Source organism: Ochotona curzoniae, unplaced genomic scaffold (assembly GCF_017591425.1).
Source record: "Ochotona curzoniae isolate NIBS_2020 unplaced genomic scaffold, NIBS_Ocur_1.0 scaffold_274, whole genome shotgun sequence".
In the NCBI taxonomy this organism is placed as follows: Eukaryota; Metazoa; Chordata; class Mammalia; order Lagomorpha; family Ochotonidae; genus Ochotona; species Ochotona curzoniae.
The window spans coordinates 5476534-5499835 of NW_024467101.1; the positions used below are offsets into that span (position 1 = coordinate 5476534).

The 23302-nt window shown below is 50.3% G+C and overlaps 1 protein-coding gene across 1 annotated transcript in view; it reads left to right on the plus strand.

Moving 5' to 3' along the window:
- The window catches only part of LOC121171869 (sodium/glucose cotransporter 1-like), a 50562-nt gene extending 27810 nt beyond the window's left edge, over positions 1–22752 (plus strand). Inside the window, exons 8-14 of the mRNA XM_041003579.1 lie at positions 2287–2422; positions 3258–3365; positions 5486–5636; positions 14758–14926; positions 17972–18190; positions 20284–20386; positions 22472–22752. Coding sequence (XP_040859513.1) covers positions 2287–2422; positions 3258–3365; positions 5486–5636; positions 14758–14926; positions 17972–18190; positions 20284–20386; positions 22472–22752 — 1167 coding nt within the window. The remainder of the gene's footprint in view (positions 1–2286; positions 2423–3257; positions 3366–5485; positions 5637–14757; positions 14927–17971; positions 18191–20283; positions 20387–22471) is intronic.
- Positions 22753–23302: the final 550 nt, after the last annotated feature.

Below are 23302 nucleotides of genomic sequence, written 5' to 3' on the forward strand. Positions count from 1 at the left end.
CCTTGAATGCTTTCCCAGGCCACAAGCAGGGAGCTGGATGGAAAGCGGGGCTGCTAGGTTCAGAATCAGCGCCAATATGGGATCCCAGTGCATTCAAGCCAAGGACTTTAGCTGCTAGGCCACAATGAAGACCCAGAAATTACTTTTAAACATGTTGAATACATACATATTGGTACATTTGCAAAACCCATCTGCAATGGACAAATTACTGGGAAAGTACAAAATGCCACTTAGGGCAGATGAAAAGAATACAAATGATAATTCCAGACATCTCTGCTATAGCTGTGGCCCATATAGCTGGGAAAGAAGGAAGAAAGGAAGGAAGGAAGGAAGGCAGGCAGGCAGGCAGGCTGCCCAGGCAACCAGCAGGCAGGAATTTTTTTCTTCTTTCCTTCTTTTCTTTTTAAAGATTATTGGAAACATAGATTAGGTTTGCAGAGAGAAGGAGAGACAGAGAGAAAGATCCGCCATCCAATGTTTCACTTCCCAAGAGGCTACAGTGGCTGGAATTGAACTGATCCAAAGCCAGGAGCCAGGAACTTCCTCTGGGTCTCCCACATGGGTGCAGAGTCCCAAGGTTTTGGGCTGTCCTCTACTGTTTTCCTAGGCCATAAATTAGGGGCTGGATCTGAAGTGGAGCAGCTGGGACACCAACTGGCACAATATGGGATCCTGGCACTTGACAAAGTGAGGATTTAGCCATTGACCTACCTCCCCAGTCCCAGATAACTTTTCTCTAATCCTCTATAAAATGTTCTAGAAAAATTTTAAAAAGTGAAAGCTACCCATATCATTTTATGATAGCAGGATAACCTAGGTTTCAAAGCTGTATGAAGAAATTAAAGCAAAATAAATTTATGAACATTGATACAGAAATCTTAAAGACTAAAGTTTAATTTGGGCATTGTAAGGATAGCCAGAGTATGCATTAGGCCCAATATGATGGCTCAGTGGCTAAATTCTCACCTTTTATGCTCTGGAGTCTCATATGGGCACTGGTTGTGTCCCGGGTACTCCACTCCCCTTACAGCTCCCTGCTTGTGGCCTGGAAAGGCAGTAGAGGACAGCCCAGATTCTTGGGATCCTGCACCTGCGTTGGAGATCCCAAAGAAAATCCTATTTCTTGACTCAGCTCCAGTCCTTACAGCCACTTGGGGAGTGAGCCAGTGGATGGAAGACTCTTTCTCTCTGTAAATCTGACTTTCCAATAAAAAATTAAAAATAATAAAATAATAAAATCCTTTTTTAAAATGCACTTGGAAAAATAAGAAAATCTAAAGAAAATGAAAATCCTAGTCCTCCCCCCTGCCCCAACCCTTGGTTAACCAGTGTTGCCACATTGGTTTCTTCCTATGGATTTTTTCCCTAGGCATCGGGTCATGGTATGTATGCTGTTTTCCATCCTGTGCCTTTTGGTCACCATCACACTGTAGAAATGTTTTCACTTAAGTGTTATTCATTCAAGAGCATAATTTTTCTTTCATTGACTTAATGCCCTGGGCCACATCTTTATTCTGCTTCCATCTACCAGCGCACTCCCCAAAAACCTGCAGCATAGCAAGTACTGGGAGGACCAAATCCAGAAGCCGGGAACTGCATCAGATCTTACCCTGACCCCCGTGGGTGGTGGGGACCCACGTCCGTGAGCATTCACCTGCTGCCTCCATGGGATGTACATCAGCAGGGAACCGGAACTGGACAGGAGGCCCAGACTCGAACCTTGGCACTGTGGTGTGGGGCAGAGGCATCTCAGCGACAGCACCAAAGCACAGTCCTCCTCCTCCCAGCCACCGTCTTCCCCCACCCCCCCTCAGCTTGGATGAAGCAGGCACTCTCTGCTTCTGCACCCACTTTAGTTTTACGTGGAGTCACCAGGGCCTGTTCCTTCCACCCAGCAGAGACATCTGTGACCTCTAGGAGGGAGTCTTGTCCTTGCCAGAGGACAGCTTGTCAACACTCCGCTGCCCTAATTGGCACTCAGCAAGCAATGAGGCCAGAGTCACACGTGGCAGCCCTGTCCCCTCCGGCAGCCACATGTGGGACAAAGCATGCTCTCCACTCACGCACATCTCCCCAGCTCCCAGATACCCCAGAGATGTCTGGATAAAAGAGAAGCTCTTCTGCAAAAACTCGCCGCAGGCGGGCTTGAGTTTGGAGCAGGGGAACGACGCCTCCTCCTGCTTACAGCAGGTCCCAGTACTCCTCTGTGTGGCGGAGGTATACCTCCTGGCTCTCTGCGCTCAGTGAAGCCCTCACCAGCTTCACCTGCTTGCGTTTCCTTGGCAGGTTTTCTTCCAGTTGTGCCTGGCAGGGAAGAACAAAACTCAAGCAAAAGGTGGCTGCCTTATGTGCGCGTACCTGAAGGTGCTGCACCTGTTCACGCTCGTGATGCCGGGGATGATCAGCCGCATCCTGTACACAGGTAAACTCGGCTTGAGGTTATTTCCCTAAAAGGCAAGAGAGATAAGGGAGGAGCCAGAAATTCCATCTGGATTCGCCATCCCACGAGCGGCAAGGATTCAAGGACTTGAGCCATCACCCATTGCCTCCCCAGGGTGCACGTTAGCAGGAAGCTGGACTCAAGATCAGAGCTGGGGCACTGACATTGGACGCAGTCTTTCCCAAGCTGCTTCTTAATTAATGTGCCGAACGCTACCCCAGGGGGGAAAGTGCTGGATTCTGATCCTGATCAGCCTCCCCTCTCTTAGAGACAAGGACTGCAGGTAGAGTTATCAGGTCTCCCAGAGGTCTCTCCTAAGGTTAGGACTGGGAGATGAATCCTGGCCACCGTGCCAGTCCCCATTCTGTCTCTTCTTTTATCCTAAATTTCTTTGCCATTTTATCAGAAAAAAAGTCCCAGCATCCCCAACTTAGAGTCCAGCTGTCAGGAAATTATTTGATATGTTCATTAAGTGCTGTATCCTTGTGGGGTGCCAACTAGATTCCTATGCCCCCTTGAGAGCTGGAACCCACTCCCCATCCCAAGTCACTACTCGCCCACATCAGGGTCAAGGAAGTAAGGTTGTAAGTTGTTGGCAAGGTAGTATGTGAAAGAACCATCTGTTGGCTCTCCTGGCACCTGGCTGGGGCCACTAAACAGCTTATCAAGGCCGAGTGACTTGCTGTGGGCCACGCCCCTTCTTCCGTGAGCTAGAACAGTCCCCAGTGGATCAGGAGCACACTCCTCCTCTTCCTGGAGCCCAGCCCGGAGAGCGCCAAGGCCCAAGCATTGACGCAACCGTCGCTTCTCTTTCCAGAGCAAGTGGCGTGTGTGGTACCTTCCGAGTGTCAGAAGTTCTGCGGGGCCAGCAGCAGCTGCAACCCCATCGCTTACGCAATGCTGGTGATAAAACTGCTGCCCAGCGGTAAGAAACAGGGCCTGCAGCTGAGGACATGATGGGGCAGAGCTCTCAGCTCTCTCAGCTCTCTCTACCCATCCAGCCCCTGGTTCTGGTGGACATGCAGGCCCTGGAGTGGACAGGATACCAAGTGCTGTGCGGGGAGTCTTGTTGGCCCTGGCAGAAGCCGCGTGGCCCCCTTCTTCCTTTGCGTGCCCCATTCGCTGACTGCCCCGCCCTCTCAGTTGCACGGCCTGCAATGTGCTGTAACTGCTCACTTCACCTGCTCAGCTCAGCCCCCGGCTCATCCACTCGGAAAACGGGCTCCACTCTGTGCAGAGATGTTTGCTCCAGACCCTTAGAACATGAAGATGAGCAAGAGCTAGGTCTTCCTTGTGAGAGCTCGCCATCCTGCAGGATAGGCAAGGAAACAAGAGAATGGCTATCCAAGAGTCAGATGACAAACCCTGTGAGGTGACAAGGCGCATGTGTGTTTCGGTCACACCTTGTAATTAGTTGGGGAAGTTGCAGCATCCTCAGTCAAATGCAATCTGGATGAGATAGAGGAAGACCCTGACCTTCCCACAGTTCAGGGAGTTGTCTGGACTGCCTCCCTTCCACCCACACACACATACACACACACACACACCCCAAGGAGCCCCCAGGAAATAGCTCCTCTCAGAGTACTTGGAGTATCTAGGCCCCTGAGGGAATTGCAGGCAGGCAAACCCAAGGACCCTCGCAACCCACCACCACCAGTCTATACCTGTCCTGCATATCACGCATATCCAGCTGAATCCAGTTGGGGGCGCTCCTGCAGCAAAACTTGTGAAAATCTCAATGGAATTGGTTAAGTGCTTGCCACAGGGTGGCCCTCCCAGGTGGTGATACCACATTATACTCATTTCTAACTGCCCACCCTTTGTTGAGAATTTGCCGTCTGTGTTGGGTGCTGTGTTTACCCTTCTACTTCATCTTTAAACAATAGATTTTTTTTTTTTAATTAGAAATACAGAGTTACAGGGCCCGGCGCGGTGGCGCAAGTGGTTAAGTCCTCACCTTGCACGCCCAGGATCCCATATGGGCGCCGGTTCTATCCCGGCAGCCCCACTTCCCTTCCAGCTCCCTGCCTGTGGCCCGGGAAAGCAGTCGAGGACAGCCCAAAGCTTTGGGACCCTGCACCCGCGTGGGAGACCCGGAAGAGGCTCCTGGCTTCAGATCGGCATAGTATCAGCCATTGCGCTCACTTGGGGAGTGAATCATCGGATGGAAGATCTTCCTCTCTGTCTCTCCTCTCTGTATATCTGCCTTTCCAATAAAAAAATAATAAAAATAAATCTTTAAAAAAAGAAATACAGAGTTACAGAGAGAAGAGATGGAGAGGGAGAGAGGTCTTGCATCTGCTGGTTCACTCCCCAAATGGCCACAATAGCCATAGTTGAACCAAATCGAAGCCAAAAGCCAGGAGCCAGGGTTGGGCCAGGGTTGGGCCAGGTGCTGCTGTCAGCAGCCAGAAGCTTCTTCCAGGTCTCCCACATGGGTGCAGGGTCCCAAGGGCATCATCCTCTGCTATTTTCCCAGGTCATAAGCAGGGAGCTAGATCAGAGAAGTGGAGCAGCCAGGACTCCAAATGGCACCCACATGGGATGCTGGTACCACAGGTGGAGGCTTAGCCTATTTAACTGAACCCAAACAGCGGCTCTAAGTGGGTGTTGCCATGCCCCCGTCACAGATGCAGACACCAAAGCACAAGATACCACATCACATGCTGATAATATGAACCTACCCCACCCGTGCCTGAGCCTCTGGCTCCTCGCGTGCGCAGAGGAAGGCAACACAGGGGCCTGTCTCACAGGCCTGTGGGAAGGAAGATGCAGCCCAGTGCCTGCTGTGGCACAGAGGAGCCACCCAAGAAATACCAACCTCCCATTATCCTCCAGGGACACAGTTCTTATCCCAAATCAAGGAAAGAAAAAAAAAAAAAAGACTCAATCCTCTATCAGATGAAATTTCCTTCCAAATAAAATAGAATGTGCTCTAGGGGAAAAAAAAAAGTATTAGGAAAAAAATCTCTCAGGAGGCCAAACTCATTTCTTGGTGCCTTCAGGGAACCGGAAGTCCGGCACACATCCTCTTTTCTCTTGCAGGTTTGCGAGGCTTGTTGCTGTCCACAGTGTGTGCCTCCTTCATGTCCACCCTGGCTTCCATCTTCAACGGTACCAGTGCCCTGTTCACGCTGAACATCTACACCCAGCTGCGGCCCGTGGCCAGCGAGAAAGAGCTCATGATAACCGGAAGGTGAGGTGTTCCTCGCGTCACAGTAGCCACCAGCCAGGGAAACTGTGCCCAAAGTTACCTACAGGAAAGCTAAGGGGTGTAAGGCTGACTGTAACTCAATCTCACCTGTACACAGTTTGCTTAGGTGAGTTTGGTTTTTTTTTTCTGAGTGTTTTTGGTGGATTTTTTGTTGTTTTGCTACAGTTTTACAGGGGTGCTATACTGCTTTGATAATCATAGAGATTGCTTTCAATTGAGCAAAGGAAAAAGAGGGAGGGGGGAAGAAATCGTTGCAATGGTGAAAGTCAGCCTGGTGAGCCCAGTGTGATGGCTCCATGACTAAGTCCTCATCTTACAGGTGCCAGGATCCCAAGTGGGCGCTGCTTCATGTCACGGTTGCTGCACTTCCCACCCAGCTGCCTGTCATTGGCCTGGGAGGACAGTCAAGATGGACCAGGGCCTTGGGATCCTGTACCCATGTGGTAGACCCAGAAGAGGCTCCTGGCTCCTGTCTCTGGATCAGATCAGCTCAGCTCAGACCACTGTGGCCATTTGGGGAGTGAAACAGCAGATAGCGGATCTTTCTGCCCTTGTCTCTATGAATCAACCTTTGAAATGAGGGCAAATATGTCTTTTTTTTTTTTTTAAAGATTTATTTTTATTATTTTTTCATTGGAAAGGCGGATATACAGAGAGGAGAGACAGAGAGGAAGATCTTCCGTCCGATGATTCACTCCCCAAGTGAGCGCAACGGGCCGATACTATGCCGATCCGAAGCCAGGAGCCTCTTCCGGGTCTCCCACGCGGGTGCAGGTTCCCAAAGCTTTGGGCATCCTCGACTGCTTTCCCAGGCCACAGGCAGGGAGCTGGAAGGGAAGCGGGGCTGCCGGGATTAGAACCGGCGCCCATATGGGATCCCAGGCGTGCAAGGCGAGGACCTTTAACTACTTGCGCCACCGCGCCGGGCCCAGCAAATATGTCTTTTTAAAAAGTCAGCCTGGAGCCCAGTGCGGTAGCCTGCATGCACTGGGATTCCATATGGACGCCTGTTCATATCCCAGTAGCTCCACTTCCCATCCAGCTCCCTGCTTGTGGCCTGGGAAAGCAGTCGAGGATGGCTCAAAGCCTTGGGACCCTGCACTCACCCAGAAGAAGCTCCTGGCTCCTGGTTTTGGGCTGTCTCAGCTCTGGCTAATGCGGCCACTTGGGGAGTGAATCATCAGACAGAAGATTTTCCTCTCTGTCTTTCCTCGTCTCTGTATATCTGACTTTTAAAATAAAAAATGAACAAATCTTTAAAAAAAAAAAAAAAAAAGAAGTCAGGCAGGTTTAACCCGTTCTTTTGGGGCAGTGCACTTACACTGTCTCCTTTGGTTCCATTGATTAAAACTACGTTTGCTCTCATTCTCACTGTGCACATGGGGAAACGGGGGCTAAAGGGGAGACTCCGTCGGTCTGAGATCACGTAAGGAGGGGAACCTGTCAGACTCAGGACCATGCTGTTGACTTTGATGCCACACACACCTGCTAGGTCCCTGCCTTCAAAGTACATGGGCCATAGGGTTTGACACTGGCCACAGCTGGACTGTAGTCAGCCTACATACATTTATCCTGGCCTGTGTTATTGCCAAAAAAAAAAAAAAAACATGTTTTTATCTTGATTTAGGTGCCCGTTGGTCACCTACTGTAACTGTCTTACACTACAAATGAATTTGCTTTTACATTTTCATTAGCACTCGGCACGAAAAAAAATTTTTTTTTAATTTTTTTATGAGAAGTTTAAAGACACGGATTTCAGTTTTGAACTGTTAGATAATGTAGAGCTAAAAGGAAGACAGACTCATTTTATGATGCTTTATCAAACTAAATGTTAAAATCCAACAACCCCCCCCCCCAAAAATTTAACAAAGCAAGCCTATAAAAAATTAGACTAATTTCAGTTTTAAATATCAACACAAAAATGCCAAAATATTAGACATAAATCCTGCAAGACATTAAAAAGCGAGATAAAGGGGGGTGTCATGGTGCAGCGTGTTCTGTCATTGTTTGAAATGACCATGTTCCCTGGCAGAACGCCAGTTTGAGTTCCAGCTGCTCTGCTTCCGATCCAGCTTCCTACCAGCACCTCCTAGTAGGCAGCGAGTGAAAGTTCAAGTGCTTGAGCCACTGCCACTCTTGTGGGAGACCTGCATGGAGCTCCTAGCTCCTGGATGTCATAGGCATTTAGAGAATGTACCAGTGAAAAGTCTCTCTCTCTCTCTCTGTGTGTGTGTGTGTGTGTGTGTTTCTCCCTCGCTCCCATTTCATCTGCCTTCCCAAATGGATGAAAACAAATAAACTACAAGGCCCTGTGCAATGGCTCAGCTGGCTAATCTTCCTGCTGTAAACTCCAGAATCCCATATGGGCACTGGTTCATGTCCCAGCTGCTCCACCTCCCATGGAGGGTCCATGCTATGGCCTGGGAATGCAGCAGAGGATGGCCCAAAACTTTGGGACCCTGCATCCCTGTGGGAGACCCAGAAGAAGCTCCTGGCTCTTATGATCTTTTCCCAGATAAACAAGGGCAGCTCAATAGGAAATACAATACTGCAGCTCATTATCTTCACAAGCCAAAAGCAAACAATCATGCGTGTCTATTTACCAGTGATAGAAAAGCATTTGTTTAAAAAAAAAAGAGGTGCTTTTCAATATGAGGAGACCTAGCCATATCACTCCAAAAGCCTGCATCATGCTTTATGAAGAAACCAGAAAGACACAAAGCAAGAGCATTCCCCCTCAACAATCTGTTTAGATAAATTAGATGAATATATGCATATGGGTAAGTTGGGTTATGAAAGTAGACCAACCAGTGAGCTTAGCAGCCAAGGATTTGTTGCATTTTTATTGGAAAGTCAGATTTACAAAGAGAAGGAACGACAGATCTTCTGCCAGTTCACTCCCCAAGTGGCCACAGCAGCCAGACCTGCACCGATCTGAAGCCAGGAGCCAGAAGCCTCTTCCAGATCTCCCCTCAGGTGCAGGATCCCAAGGCCTTGGGCTGTCCTCAGCTACCTTCCCAGGCCACAAGCAGAAAGCTGAAAGGAAAGTGGAGCAGCTGAGACATGAACTGGCACATACAAGGTGAGGACTTTAGCCACTGGACTACCACCCTGGGCCTAGCAGCTAAGGAGTTTAATACAACCAGATTTCATATGTGCAGTAAAATATAGAGATATATACAATAGATGAAAAGATGGAGAATTTTAACACCAAATTTGAATTTTTATGGTTAAAGAAATTTTTCAATAAATGAAAACCATCTGAAATTCAGAATTTGATTGGAGCCCAATGAGTGGCTTGATTGGCTAATTCTCCACCTACAAGTGCCACATTCCGTATGGGTGCTGGCTCCTGTCCCAGCTTCTCCACTTCCTATCCAGCTGCGTGCTTATGGACTGGGAAAGCAATCGAGGACGGCCCAAAGCCTTGGGACCCTGAACCCACATGGGAGACCAAGAAGAAGCTCCTGGCTTCAGATCAGTTCAGCTCCAGATGTTGCAGCCACTTGAGGAGTAAGCCAGCAGAAGAAAGATCTGTGTCTTGGGCCCGGTTTAGTAGCCTAGTGGCTAAAGTCCTTGCCTTGCTTATGCCAGAATTCCATATGAGCACCGGTTCTAATCCCAGTGGTCCTGCCTCTCAGCCAGCTCCTTGCCTGTGACCTGGGAAAGCAGTCAAGGACGGTCCAAAGCTTTGGGACCCTGCACCTGCATGGGAGACCTGGAAGAGGCTCCTGGCCTCAGATCGGCTCAGCTCAGCTTCTGCTGTTGGGGCCACATGGGGAGTGAATCAACGGATGGAAGATCTTCCTCTGTCTCTCCTCCTCTGGGTATATCTGACTTTCCAACAAAAATAAATAAATCTTTAAAAAAAAAAACTCCATTGACGATTAACTAGGATTGGGTTATAGCAGAAGTTAGAATTAGTGAATAGAAAATGGATCAGTTGACAACGTTCAAGCTGAAATCACAGAAAGCAGGGGACAAACTGGATAGAAATACTTTTAGCAAGGTGGTAGTGGCCAAGATATTCCTGAAACGGAAGAACAGCCATAGAGAAGGTCAAGAAACTGCACAAACTGAAGCAGAATGAAGACCGAGGAAGCCATACCTACGTGACATTATGGCAGGACTGCTAAAAATGAAAGATAATGAGAAAATCTTTAGAGCAACCAGGGGAAAGTAAGTCTACCTTTCAATAAAGGAGAGACAAGGAGGTTGATTTAGCAAAATGCGCAACCACAAGACTAGGACAGCCAAGACAATGAAAAGACATTGAGGAATCACCCTGCTAGAACCCAGTACCTACCCAAAAGTATTCTCTGAAATGGACGTAAAATAAATATGCTGTTCTGGGTGGGAAATACAGTGGAGAGAATGTTGTTACCTTAGACTTGCCCGATAAATACTAAAGGATGTTTTTGAGGCTGAAGGAAAATAAACTCGGAGTTGAACTTCAGAGAAGAAAAAAAAAAAGGGTCAATGTAAAAGTAAATACTGACAAAATAAATATTGAGGGTGTGATGAAAAGCAAACTTGTGCCAGACCGTAATTTCACAAGGACATATGTAATTGCTAGACTAAGTAACAGGAGAACAGCACAAGATTGTTTAACAAGTGAATGGCAGGAAAATATAAAAATAATTTGATTAGTCCAAGTTAAGTCCAGAAAAAAAAAAACGGGCAAACATAAAACAGATGAATTAAATTTTAAAAAGTGGCATAATGGCACCTATAACCCCACAGACATGAGTAATTCCATGAAATGTAAGTTGACTAAACTCTTAACGTGAAATGGCTGAGATGACTAGACTCAGATTTATGTCCTCCGAAATGATTCCTTCCTTAGAATTAGACTGAGGAAGGGTTTTGCTTTTGTTTTAAATCTGAGAGGCAGACAGGCAGAGCTTCCATCCACTGCTTCACTGACTCTGCAGATGCCCAGCCAGCAGCAGCTGTGTCAGAACTGAAGCCGGACTCCCCTGCTAGGCTGTACCTCCCGCCGGTGAGCAGGAAATCCAGGGCTGGGGGTGGGCCAGCCTGGACAAGGCGGTGGCACCTGTGGATATACGTGAGGGTCAAGTCTGGGAGCTAGGTGGGCAGAGCTAAGCCACAGAACCCATGGATGTGCACAAGAGCCAGATGGGATGTGGACTGGGCCAGGCTAGGCTGCAGCAGAGGCTGGCACACACAAACAACGGGGCTGGGGTGAGCCTGGTGGGGATGACTGGAAGTCACCCTGACTAGGACACAGCACCTGTTGTTCTTAAAAGTGAACTAATTGGAGGGATTTATACTAGTAGATACCAGCATCTATTGTGAGGTACTCCTTGTAAAACGTTACAGTTTTCGTACACGTAGAGACAAACCAGTGGAACAAAATAAAAGATTCAGAGAAAGTACTCCAGATGCCCATGACCTGATGTAGGGACTACTGCACTGTTTGAGAGAGGGCATGCCAAATGGCACTGGGTGACTGCCAACAACAACAACAAAAGAGTATTGATCCTTACCTCACACGACACACAGAAATCCTTCAGATGAGCTGCCTGTATTTACACATGCAAGACAAAAAGCACTAAAGCTTTATAAGAAAGCATAGAACAATTTCCCGTCGACCTCATAGGATGCAAAGATTTCATAAACCTGATATAAAGAAAGCTAGCCTTTATTGTTAAAGGTAAGAATGTATGTAAATGTAATTGAAACCTTGTATGCTCTATGGTCTTTTTTTAAGATTTATTTATTTTTGTTGGAAAGTCAGATATACAGAGAAGAGGAAAGACAGAGAGGAAGATCTTCCGTCTGATGATTCATTCCCCAAGTGAGCGCAATGGCCGGTGCTGCGCCGATCTGAAGCCAGGAGCCAGGAACTTCCTTTAGGTCTCCCACGTGGGTGCAGGGTCCCAAGGCTTTGGGCTGTCCTTGACTGCTTGAGCTGCTAGGCCACAGCACCAGGCCCAAAAATTGTTTTTATTTGAAAGATTTAATAGAAAGAGAAGGAGAGACAGCTAATTCACTCCCCAAAGGGCCATAATGACCGGAGTGGAGCAGATCCAAAGCTGGGAGCCAGGAGTTTCCTCTCAGTCTCCCACATGGGTGCAGAGTCCCAAGGACTTAGGCCACCCCTCCCGTCCCACTGCCTTCCCAGGCTGTAAGCAGAGAGCTGGGTCAGAAGTGGAGCTACTAGGACTCAAACTGGTGTCCATGTGGGATGCCAGCACTGGCAGATGGTTAGTGTTATGCCACCACGTGAGCCCTTGAACTCTGTTTTCTGCTGCAGTCATTTTGTCTAATGCTAGCCCTAAAGTGTCTCGGGTACTATGTCTTTAAAAAATAAATAATAAATAAATAAATAAATCTTGGTCTGGGCTCCGGTTCTAATCCCGGCAGCCCTGCTTCCCATCCAGCTCCCTGCCTGTGGCCTGGGAAAGCAGTCGAGGACAGCTCAGGGCTTTGGGACCCTGCACCCGTGTGGGGAGAACCAGAAGAGGCTCCTGGCTTCGGATTGGCTCAGCTCCAGCCGTGGCGGCCGCCTGGGGAGTGAATCATCAGATGCAAGATCTTCCTCTTCTGTCTCTCCTCTCTGTATATCCACCTTTCCAATAACAATAAAATAAATCTTTTTAAAAAAAAAAAAGTCTAATTAGGTTTTGGATGTGTCTCCAAAATTCGATGTTGAAGTTTAATGGCCAAGTGTGATAGCGTAAGAAGCAGGCCTTTGACTTTCTCCTCCAGTAAAACGTGTTAAGGTCCATTGAAATGCAGCAGTAAGCTCTGCCTTGTGTCCTCTGCGGGACCCAGCCTTCTTGTCCTCACCAGACACCAAATGCAACGTACCAGTCAGCTCTTCAGCACTGTCATGAAATACCCGAGACAAACTGCCTGTGAAGGAAAGAGGGACTTCTGTGGCTCAGAACATTCCAGCTCAGACGACTCTGCAAGGGCAGCAGATGGCACCTAGAAGGATCGCTGGGCAAGCAGAGAGTGCCTGGACCCAATCAAGCATTTATAACCTACTCCTTCTTTGAAATTACCTTTCAAGGACACACCCCCAATTCCCTAATGACCTCCCACTAGACACACTTCCTGAAGAAGGTGATGGATTCGGCTTCCTCCTTCTCAGGGCCATCTCCCCAGGTGTCTGAGCAACAGACGTCTTCAGGAGTCCAGGGGCCGAATCCCGTGGGAGCTGTATAGCATGCCAGAACCTGGATCTTGGGTTTTTCCAGCTGCAAGAACCACAAACAATCATAACCTGCTTCGTATAAGTCGCCCATTTTCTGGGATTCTGTTTAGAAGCTGGGAGTGAGTCCTCCCATTTTATTCCAACATTGCAACAACTATCCTCCAAGTCTTCACTTTCCCGCGAGATCTTTGGAACCAGCTGGCCAGTTTTGAAGTTTTAGGATCTTCGTTGTATGAAATCTACAATCAACAGAGAAAGAAGGGACACCTTTAAACCAAGCCCTCCATTCCCTCACCTTGGGAGACTCTCCATTCACTTGCAACTTCTCTGATTTCCCCCTATCATCTTAGTTTTCACTATGCAGATCCCACAGTCGAGTTCACTGTTCCCGTTTTCAGTTCCTGCTGTAATTGTTTTTCTTATTTCTCACCACAGTTAGAAATCTCCCTCTTAGCCCAGCTGTTTGGTGCTATCTCACAGATGTTGGCATGTTGTATTTTCATTGTATTTTGTTTTGCAATATTTCCTGATTTCCTTTGTGATTTGTCTCTTTGATCCATGGGCCGCTTAGAAGTGTGCAATTTTGTTTTTCCAAGTATTTGGTACTTTTCCTACAAGCTTATAGCAAGTCTTTTCTGATTTCCTTTCACTGTGATGTAAAACATATTCTGAACTATTTTAGTCTTTCAAAAGTTAAGTGATACTTTTGAATGCTCCCCGAATTTCTACCTAGTCTGTCTAGAATGTGTTTATGTAGTTCAGTGCATTCAGTATGGAAACATGGATGCTAAAATCTTCCATCACAAGGTGGGTGTTTGGGCTAGTACATCCCATATTGCAGTACCTGAGTTTAATACCCGGTCTCAACTTAAGATTCCAGCTTCTTGCTAATGCTTTCCTTGGGAGGCAGCAGTAATAGCTCCTGAAGTTGTATCCTTGCACCCTCATGGAAGACTTGGATTAAACTCTAACCCATTTACATGTAATGTAATCATCAGTGGGGCTAGAAATAAAATTTAATGCCGTATTTTAACTCCTTTTTTGGTTGTCTTAGAGATGTTCAAAAATGTATTTATTTATTATTGGCAAGGCAGGTTTATGGAGATATGAAAGGATAGAGAGAGATCTCCCATTCTCTAATTCACTTCCCAAATGGTTGCAAAGGCGAGAGCTGAGCCAATCCAAAGCCAAGAGCCAGGAGCTTCTTCCTGGTCTCCCATGTGGGTACAGGAGCTCAAGGACCTGGGCCACTCTCTGTTGCTTTCACAGGACACCAGCAGGGAGCTGAATTGGAAATGGAGCAGCCAGGACTTAAACCCTTGCCCATATGGGATACCAACATCACAAGTGGAGGCTTAGTTTGCTACACCATGGTGCTGGCTCCTGTTGGAGAGGTTTGCGTTTGTTGTTGTTGTTGTTGCTGTTATTGTTTTGGTTTTTTTTTTTGTGTGTGTGTGTGTGGTTTGTTGTTGTTATTATTTTAAAAGTCAGATCAGATTTATGGAGAGAAGGGGAAACAGAAAGATCTTCCATCCTCTGGTTCACTTCCCAAATGGCCACAGCATCCAGAGCTGAGCCAATCTGAAGCCAGGAGCCTGGAACCTTTTTTTCTGGATCTCCCACATGGGTGCAGGATCCCAAGGCTTTGGGTCATCCTCCACTGATTTTCCAGGCCACAAGCAGGGAACTGGATGAGAAGCGGAGCAGCTGGGACACAACCAGTGTGTATGAGATCCTGATGCTTGCAGGGTAAGGACTAAGCCATTACACAATCATGCCAGACCCATCATTCTGAATTTTTATGTGACTTTCTCTGAATGTAAGTGAAGGAATGGTCGAGTTAATGATGTGTAGCTGTGTTATTGGCAGGAAAGCAGAACCCATACACTCCTTACTGACTGTTGATTCCATCTGCAGGTTTTTTGTTATACTCCTGTTTGCAGTCACCATCGTCTGGGTCCCTATCATGGACACGGGGCACAGCGAAACGCTCTTTGAATACAAGCAGGCCATCAGGAGTTTCATGACGCCACCCGTCACTGCCGTCTTCCTACTCGCCATATTTTGCAAAAGGGTCAATGAGAAGGTGGGTGTCGGCTCGGCCACCGCACAGCCTGCTGGGAAGGGTTTTGCTTCTGCATTGGCTGTGACCTTTGCAAGGAGCTGTCCTTCAGAAGGGTTTCTGGTGCTTCCGGAGTTCTGGCCATTGGTGCCATTTGCACTCTTGATTTTATTTCCTCCTCCCTGGCACATCTGCTCCAAGCTCCCTCTTGGGATGCGAGTGGAGGGGAAGGCCAAACTTCATTTGTTCTCCCCTCCCTTTGTAATGTGATCCGTGTTCACTCCACCACTGCACCAATAAGACTGTTATGTTTTTTTTTTTTAAAGATTTGTTTTATTTTTATTGGAAAGTCAGATATACATAGAGGACGAGAGACAGAGAGGAAGATCTTCCGTCTGATGATTCACTCCCCAAGTGAATGCAACGTCTGATGCTATGCCGATCCGAAGCCAGGAGCCAGGAACTTCTTCCAGGTCTCCCACGCGGGTGCAGGATCCCAAGGCTTTGGGCCGTCCTTGACTGCTTTCCCAGGCCACAAGCAGGGAGTTGGATGGGAAGTAGAGCTGCCGGGATTAGAACTGGCGCCCATATGGGATCTCGGCATGTTCAAGGTGAGGACTTTAGCTGCTAAGCCATGCCGCTGGGCCCTTTATTTTTTAGTCTTAAATTTGCTTTTCCCAAACAGCTCTGAGTTTGAGTGCTAGCACAAATTCCTGAGAGTGCGCTGAAGGACTCTGATCTAAGCCTACCTACCTCCGGACCCTCGTTTATCTTTTTTTAGTCTTTTTTTAAAGATTTGTTTATTATTGGAAAGTCAGATATACAGAGAGGAGGAGAGACAGAGAGAAAGATCTTCCATTAGTTGATTCACTTTCCAAATGGCTGTAACAGCCGGAGCTGAGCCAATCCTAAGCCAGGAGCCAGGAGCCTCTTCTGGGTCTCCTACATGGGTTCAGGGTCCCAAAGCTTTGGGCCATCCTCAACTGCTTTCTCAGGCCACAAGCAGGGAACTGGAAGGAAAGCAGGGCTGCCGGGATATGAACCAGCACCCATATGGGATCCTGGCACATACAAGGTGAGGACTTTAGTCACTAGGCTACTGTGCCAGGCCCAATTTATTTATTTTTAATTAGAAAGACAGAACCACAGAGAGAAAGACAAAATGATATTTCGTTTACTGGTTCACTCCCCAAATGGTCATAATGGCTAGAGCTGAGCTGATCTGACATCAGGAGTCAGGAGCTTTTTCTGGGTCTCCCACATGGGTGCAGGGTCCCAAGGCTTTAGGGCATTCTCCACTGTTTTTCCATGCTGCAAGCAGGGAGCTGGATGGAAAGTGGAGCAGCCAGGACATGAACCAGCGCCTGTATAGTATGCTACTGGTGGCAAGCGAAAGATTAGCCAGTTGAGCCATCATCATACCAGCCCCTTGGAGCAAGCTCATTATTTTTAAGTCAACAATGTTGTATGATCTGTGAATAATGTTAGAGTGATCCCAGGAGGCCCTTGGCACAGAAGTATGCCCCGCCCCTGCTTTAGACCCACCAGCTAGAGTTCCTGGCTGCAACCTTCAGAGCCGCATTCACTGTAGTCCCAGGCATATGGTCCAGGGATGTCCCAGGGGAAGAGGAATGGGAATCGGGATTCTGTCTCCCAGTTACAATGCCAAGCTCAGGGTCTGAGGAGTGAGGGTGACCCCTGGTCTCTGCCTGCAGGTGCACCACATGCCCTGTCTTCCACCTGGGCAATTCTTTCCTCCCCCTTTCCCGCCCCGCCCCCCGCCGGCTATGACACAGGGGCTCCTCATCTGGCCTCTACCCTTGGCCCTCAGCAAACGGTTCCTGGCTTTGGCCTTCTGCTGTCTCCCCAATGTGCTTGCCCTTCTAGAAGTTTTCCAGAACTTCATGGGGACGTGTACATCCCATTTCCTGGTTCCAAGCCCTGGCTTTGCTGGTGTTTCCAGTCTCTCCATTCATATGTACCATGAGAGACAGAAGGTGGTGGGACTCAAGTACTCAGGGTCCCTGCCACCCACGGGGGAAACCTGGAGTGAGCTCTCAGCTGTTGATTCATCCTGACCTAGCCCTACCTGAGCATTTGGAGAGTCTATTTCATTCTCTCTCTCTGTCTCTCTCCTGTTCCTCTTCCATTTTTTCATATATATCTGTAAAACTGTTTACAAAAAGATAACACAGGCTCTTGGAGGGGTGGCACTAACAGTGGCAGGTGTCAGCTAGGAAAAGAGCCCTCTCCAAGGAGGTGGCCCTGAATCTGAAGCCTGAAGCTCAAGCCAGAAACACCAACATTGGGAGAAGATGCAAGCTGAGAGAAGGACAATGGGGGGGGGAGACCCGAGCGAGGAGCCAAGTGGGCAGGTTGTGGGAGGAGTGCAAGGGAGAGTTGCTGGGCTGGGGGAGGTAGGTGGGCTGTGGTGCAGGACCAAGGCCTGATTCTCACAGATGTGGTGGGAAGGCCAGGCAGGCATGGCACCCTCCAGTATATGTGGGGAAGCCATTCTGGCTTGTAGGGGGCGGAGAGGGAAGGAGGCAGAGCGTGAGCAAGCAGGAGACCAGGCAGGGCCCTCATGCCTGAGAGACTGGGGCAGGCTGAGGATAAAGCCTGGATTGCCGTAGAAATGGCAGCAAGCACTCCCTTGAATCTAGAATACCTTTGGGAGGCAGAGCCAACAGACAGGACTGGGGGAATGGAAGGAACGCTGCATGGCTGGCTCCCGGGATTTTGACCTGAAGCAGCCAGGGGGAGGATGGAGAGGTTACTTTGACGACCTGGGAAGGCAAGGTGCTTTTGTGAGGAGAGGAGGAATGGGGCAGGCACATTCAACATGCGATGCCTCATTCCTTGTATCTCTCTGTAGAGATTTTACATTCTCCGACTGCAGAGAGAAAGCAGGTGTCTCAGGCCCAGCATCGCCTCTCCGTCCTTCACATTCAGTTTCTCTGTGAGGGCTGGATGGCCTCCTTGGGGACAGGTAGCTGGCCAGAGGCGTGAAGATGAGGCCAGCTCTGTCTGATCCCGGCTCCCTCCTCGGGTTTGTTTGTGTTTTGGCAGGGCGCCTTCTGGGGACTGACTCTGGGCACCGTGCTGGGCGTCTCCCGCCTGCTCATCCACTTTGGCTTCAGCCGGCAGTGGAACTGCCTGCAGAAGAGCAACTGTCCCTCCTTCCTCTGCGGCCTGCACTACCTCTACTTCAACCTGATCCTCCTTGGGATCTGCGTGCTCAGCATGCTGATCATCTCCTTGGCCACAGACCCCATTCCTGACAAACACGTGAGTGCTGTCTCTGGGGTGCTCTGCGCCCAATGCCAGGGTCCCAGGGGAGGTTGTGGGTCCCCTGTGAGTAGTGGCCTGTGTCTTTGGATATTGGCAGGTCCCAGGGGCGGGGGTGTGGCGTGTGGAGTATGGGACTTGGGAGTGGAACAGAAGCTGTCCTTGCCTTTAAACTTAGAGGAAAGCTCCTCAGAGATCTGAGGAATTTGGCTGTTTCAAGATGCTACGTTTTGTTGGGATTCCCCAGGTCACTAACCTCAGTGTGTGAATTACTATAATCCCAGCAGGCCCAGCTACTGCCCACCAGGAGGAGATTAAGCCAGAAGGTGGGGGAGGGATGATGCTGGCAACCTCCTCCTTACAAGCCATCCCAGCCTTCCAGAAGGCAGTCCCTAATACCCCCAGGTTTTGAGGGTCTATTAGAAAGCCTGGGCTAAGACAGTTGGGTTACCTGACCCAAGAGAACAAAACTGGTAAGGAACAGGCCTGCTGTAACCTGGTTCTGAGATGCCACTGCATCACCTGCACCTGCACCTCTAGCAGGGCAGGGTCTTGGTCCCCTTGGTCTGAATCAGGAGGGAGCATCCCAGAAAGTCCATCCAGTGAGTGAACAAATGGACGAGCAGGCAAGCAAGTCAACAATCTGGAGGGTGTAAAGTCGGGGAGGGCCCTTGGAAGAAATGGAAACGTGAGGTCTCAGTCCATTTTCTGCAATGTCACCCCTAGTGTCATCACAGCTGGGACTCCATCAGCAACAGGACAGGTGGAATTGGAAGGCTGCAACCCTCGGGGTCCCATCCCCACCCCCTACCCACGACCCCGGCCAACTCTCTCCCTCTCTCCCTTCAGTTTCAGGGAGGGTGATTGCAGGTGGGGGCAGTGAGATGGGTAGGGCAGAGACAGGATGTCACTGCCAACCCGGGATTAGCCCCCTGCCTCAGTGACAGCCCCGCAGGGGCACTTCCCTGAGATGCTGGGAGCCGCTGGCTGTGTGGCCTTTTCCACCACTCGCATCCTCTCAGTCTTGGGCTTGTGCCCATTCTCTCTTTAGCCAAGGATGTCTGAGTCTCTCCCAGCCCTGTCAGCAGCTGCCAGCGTCCTGGAGGAGGTGCAGTAGCTGTCCGAGTGGAAAGGGAGAACAGCGTGGGGGAAAAGTAGCGCGGGTGAGTCCTCTAAACGTGGCATCCCCTGCTCCCCACAACCAGGGGAGGCAGAATGTCCCCACCTCCCCTGCCAACTCATCCACGCAGGCCGGGAACAGCCACGGGGACCCTGCTTAGAGCTCATGGACAGCCCCATAGGAGCCACAGGCCAGAGGTTCCAACACCCTAGTTGAGGCTTGGTAGCAGACTCAGACATGTCCCTTGCAGAACGAATTCAGTGTGGCAGAAGCATTCACTTCCTTGGGGCTTCTGTGGATCCTGGTCTTAAAAAGAAAAAAAAATATTTTTGCTGGGTTTTGTTATGTCCCAAAGTTTCCAAATATGTTTTAAGAAGGGTGGGGGAAGGTGGAGCAGTGGGCAGGGGAGGGTAAGTGAGTGTCCCTTTGGCCTCTTTGGAGCTTGAGCAATTGAGCATTGTCCAGGGTCAGCTGCAGCCACCCTGGGCTGTCACAACTCTCACTGGTGTCCAGCAGAAGCTTCCACAATGTCCCCTGGCAAGCTCTGGGTTACTTCCTGTCCCACCCATCCCCACGACAGGGCCTTCCCTGGGTAAAGGGCACCTCTTTCACCTACCTGCAGGGGTGAGTTTCCATTCCTGGCCCCTCACACTGGAAGCACCCCCAAGCTTATTGCCTCCAATGCCTCACTTTACCCTGAAGGATGAGTGAGGTCCCCAGTTGGGTCGAGTTATTCCTTGGCCACTGTCCGCATGGCCGCATGGTACCACAGCTGGCACTAATGCGACCCAGAGTTCCTGGTTCATCTGCTTCACCATCCCACATCCCTCCCACCACCTGGTAGAATCTGACAACACTATTGTCTTTCAATCCACAGGGAAACCCTAGTGCCCAGCCTTGGCTGGTCCTGAGTAGCCACTGGGAAAGGAGAAGAGGGAGGGGCTGGCGGTGACACTGCCCTGTTCTCCCCTAGCTCTACCGGCTCTGCTGGAGTCTGCGCAACAGCCAAGAGGAAAGGGTCAACCTAGAGGGGGAGCTGCCATGGAAGAGACACTCTAAGTACCCGCTACAGCCAGGTGAGAAGTGGGAACCACGGCCTGGGAGCAGCATTGCAGGTGACGTGGCCTGCGCCCCACAGTGGCCTTCACTCTGCTGCTCCCTCCCAGGCACTAACATTCCTGCAGGCAGAATCCCCATCTTTCATGTTCCCTGAGATGGTGACTCTAAAGGCACCCACAGGGAGTGGACAGGGCAGGGCTAGAGGGAGTAGGAGAGAGAGTGGGGTAGAAGACACCTGGCACACTCCTAGAAGTCAAGGTCAGGGCTGAAGCTCAGGGAACCCAGGTCGAAAGAGGAGGCAGCAGGTGGAAGAGCAGCAGCCAAGCACCCAGTGTCACAGGAATGCTTCAAGGAGGCAGGGGTGTCCACTGAGAGGAACGCTAATGGGCAAAGAGAGCTGAGGCTTGAGACCTGGTCCCAGGTGGCTCTGTGCCCACCAGGGGTGTGGTGCCCCAGGAAAGAGGCCATTGGTGTTCAGTGCAGGCATTCAAAACAGCTGGCTTCTCTTCTCCTTCTCAGAGGCATCTGGAGATGGTCTGGAAGGACTGCCACCACCTGGGGAGGCTCTGGAGGCAGTGAGGACAAGGAGGGAAGAAGCCCCACTTTGAGAGGGCACTGGGGTCTGGGAGTAGGAAAGCAAAGAATGTTCTCTCTGGGGGAAGAGGCCCCAGGGCCTCCAGAGGGCCCATGGGTAGGTTTTGGCAGCTGGGGTCAGAAAGGAGCGTCCAGGGCCACCGGGGAGGTGACCTGAGCTGCTTGGGCCCTGACGCAGATGGGGGATCAGAGGGATAATGGGATTAGTCCCCGGCAGAGGTGGGGATGAGCCCGCAGGTCTGGTGGGGGAAGGGAGGAGGCAAAAGGTCTGGATGGAGGAGCCGGCAGGAACTGGGGCTCCCGCCCTGAAGACCCCATTAAACCAGTCATGTGCCTGTTGGACACCCTTCTAGAATGGGGTGCAAATTGACCTGTGGGTACTCACAATGCCCCAGGCACACCCCATGTGGTATCCTCAACTTTTAGTCCCATTTTAGAGCAAGGGAAACAGGTATTGGGCAGGTACGTATTGGTGCCTGGCCCTGCATGTCACTAGTCAAAGTCAGCGGGGATCTGCCTGCAGTTATTTCAACTACCTGTTTGTGTTTAGGTGAGCCTTGGGGCTCTCCAGAGTCTCCCCTCCGCCCCCCCCACCCCCCCACCCCCGCCCCGAGTCCTGGAAACCACATGATGACACATGGGACGTGGGCCTTTGAGAGTTCAGTCCCAACGTCAGATGTCTGTGTCCCGCAGTGGATGGGCTCCATCTCCTAGATGCCTCTCAGCCAGGCTGTGAGGACCAAGACAGAAAGAGGTGACACCAGGCATGCCACAGGGAGCTGGCCCTAACTGACAAGAGGGAGCCTTTCCCAGCTGTGCTCTGGGGTTGGACCGCTGTGCTGGAGCTGGCCGTGGTGCTGACCCACACCTGCGCAGGCCCTGAGCAAGCTGGCGCCAGCCCGCCCTGACAGCAGCCAGTGGTGGGGAGTAACAGGCCCCGCGGTTAGGCAATTTTCACTGTTTGACCCAAGGAAATTAACAGCTGCTGCCTCAGGGTCCCCATATCTCCTTCTGCACAGCCTCTGCGAAGCGCTTTCCAGGACTCAGGGCAGCCTTACTTGGGGCCAGTCAATAGGACTGGGAGATGGCTGGAGAAGACACTCCTGAGAGACTGCCAGCAAGAGCAGGGCGGTGTCTTCTGTCCTCTGGATGGAGGGACAGGACAGGGTGAGGAGGTGGCCGCTGCCCAGGGGCGCCACAGAGCATCATTAGGGAGGGGTCCAGAGATGCCACTTCCACCGCCCCACTGAGGAGTGCGGCTCAGTTCTGAGCTCTGCAGCCCTCCATCCCCTACCACCACAGTATGGCCTAGGCCCCTCATCTCCCACCCCTCCATGCCTTATCCTGGGCTGTGTCATGTACTGGCATCTTACACACAAGGATGGAGTCTGTAAGTCTCACATAGGACTTGCTGCTGAGGGAGTTGACAGCCCAAAGGTTCTGCCTTCTGTACAGAGGCCAGCATGTCCTCCCTGACCGTGGGCCTCCTCCCATCCCCTATGTTCCAGAGTTATTGAAGGAGGACCAGAGCTGTCTCTGGAGGACGTGGAACCTGTTCTGTGGCCTGGACCCACAGCCAAGCCCCAAGCTGGCCCCAGAGAAGGTGAAGGAGCACAGTGCTGCGTCACCAGAGAGGGCAGCGGGGCTGACTCCGGAGGAGGCAGCCAAGAGGACGGAAGGGGCAAGGGTGCGTTGCACGTGTCCAAAGCCCGTGGTCAAGTGGGTCGTCAATGCCCTCATGTTAGGCTTGATCACACTTGTGACCACAGGTTTCATCTTCTACGCCTGAGCCGGCCGCAAACCCAGGATGGCCGCGAGGGTAGGTGGGCAGAGCTGCCGTAGGCTCTGGGGTCCCCAGCATGGAGGACAGCGGGCATTTTCTCGGGGTAACCCAAAGACCAGGAACCAATGATCACTCTAATGAAAACACTCCCAGACTTGGCGGTATCCGTCAAGTATCAGCAGGCGGAAGGCCCCGCACGCCAGGCCAGAAGGACAGCATGAAGTCCATTGGCGATGACATACTATGCAAATGAGAACAGCTGTTCCCTCACGAAATGAGTCATTTTCTCCAAATGGTTCTACCGCATAAACACTGACTTTCACTTTAAATTTAATTTTGGGTTTTATCTCTAGATATATTCTCGATATATTTGGGCTTTTTTTTTTTTTTTGCTTGTGTTTACTTGACTGTCACCATTCCTTTCCTATGCCCAACCTCTGTTGCTTTGTTTATCCCCTCCTCATTGTTAAAAGGGATGGCACCGGTGGCAAAGATACGCTGTGGAAGCCCTGCCCCATCCCCTGTTCCGCCCCACCAGGGTGTGTTCCTCACAGGG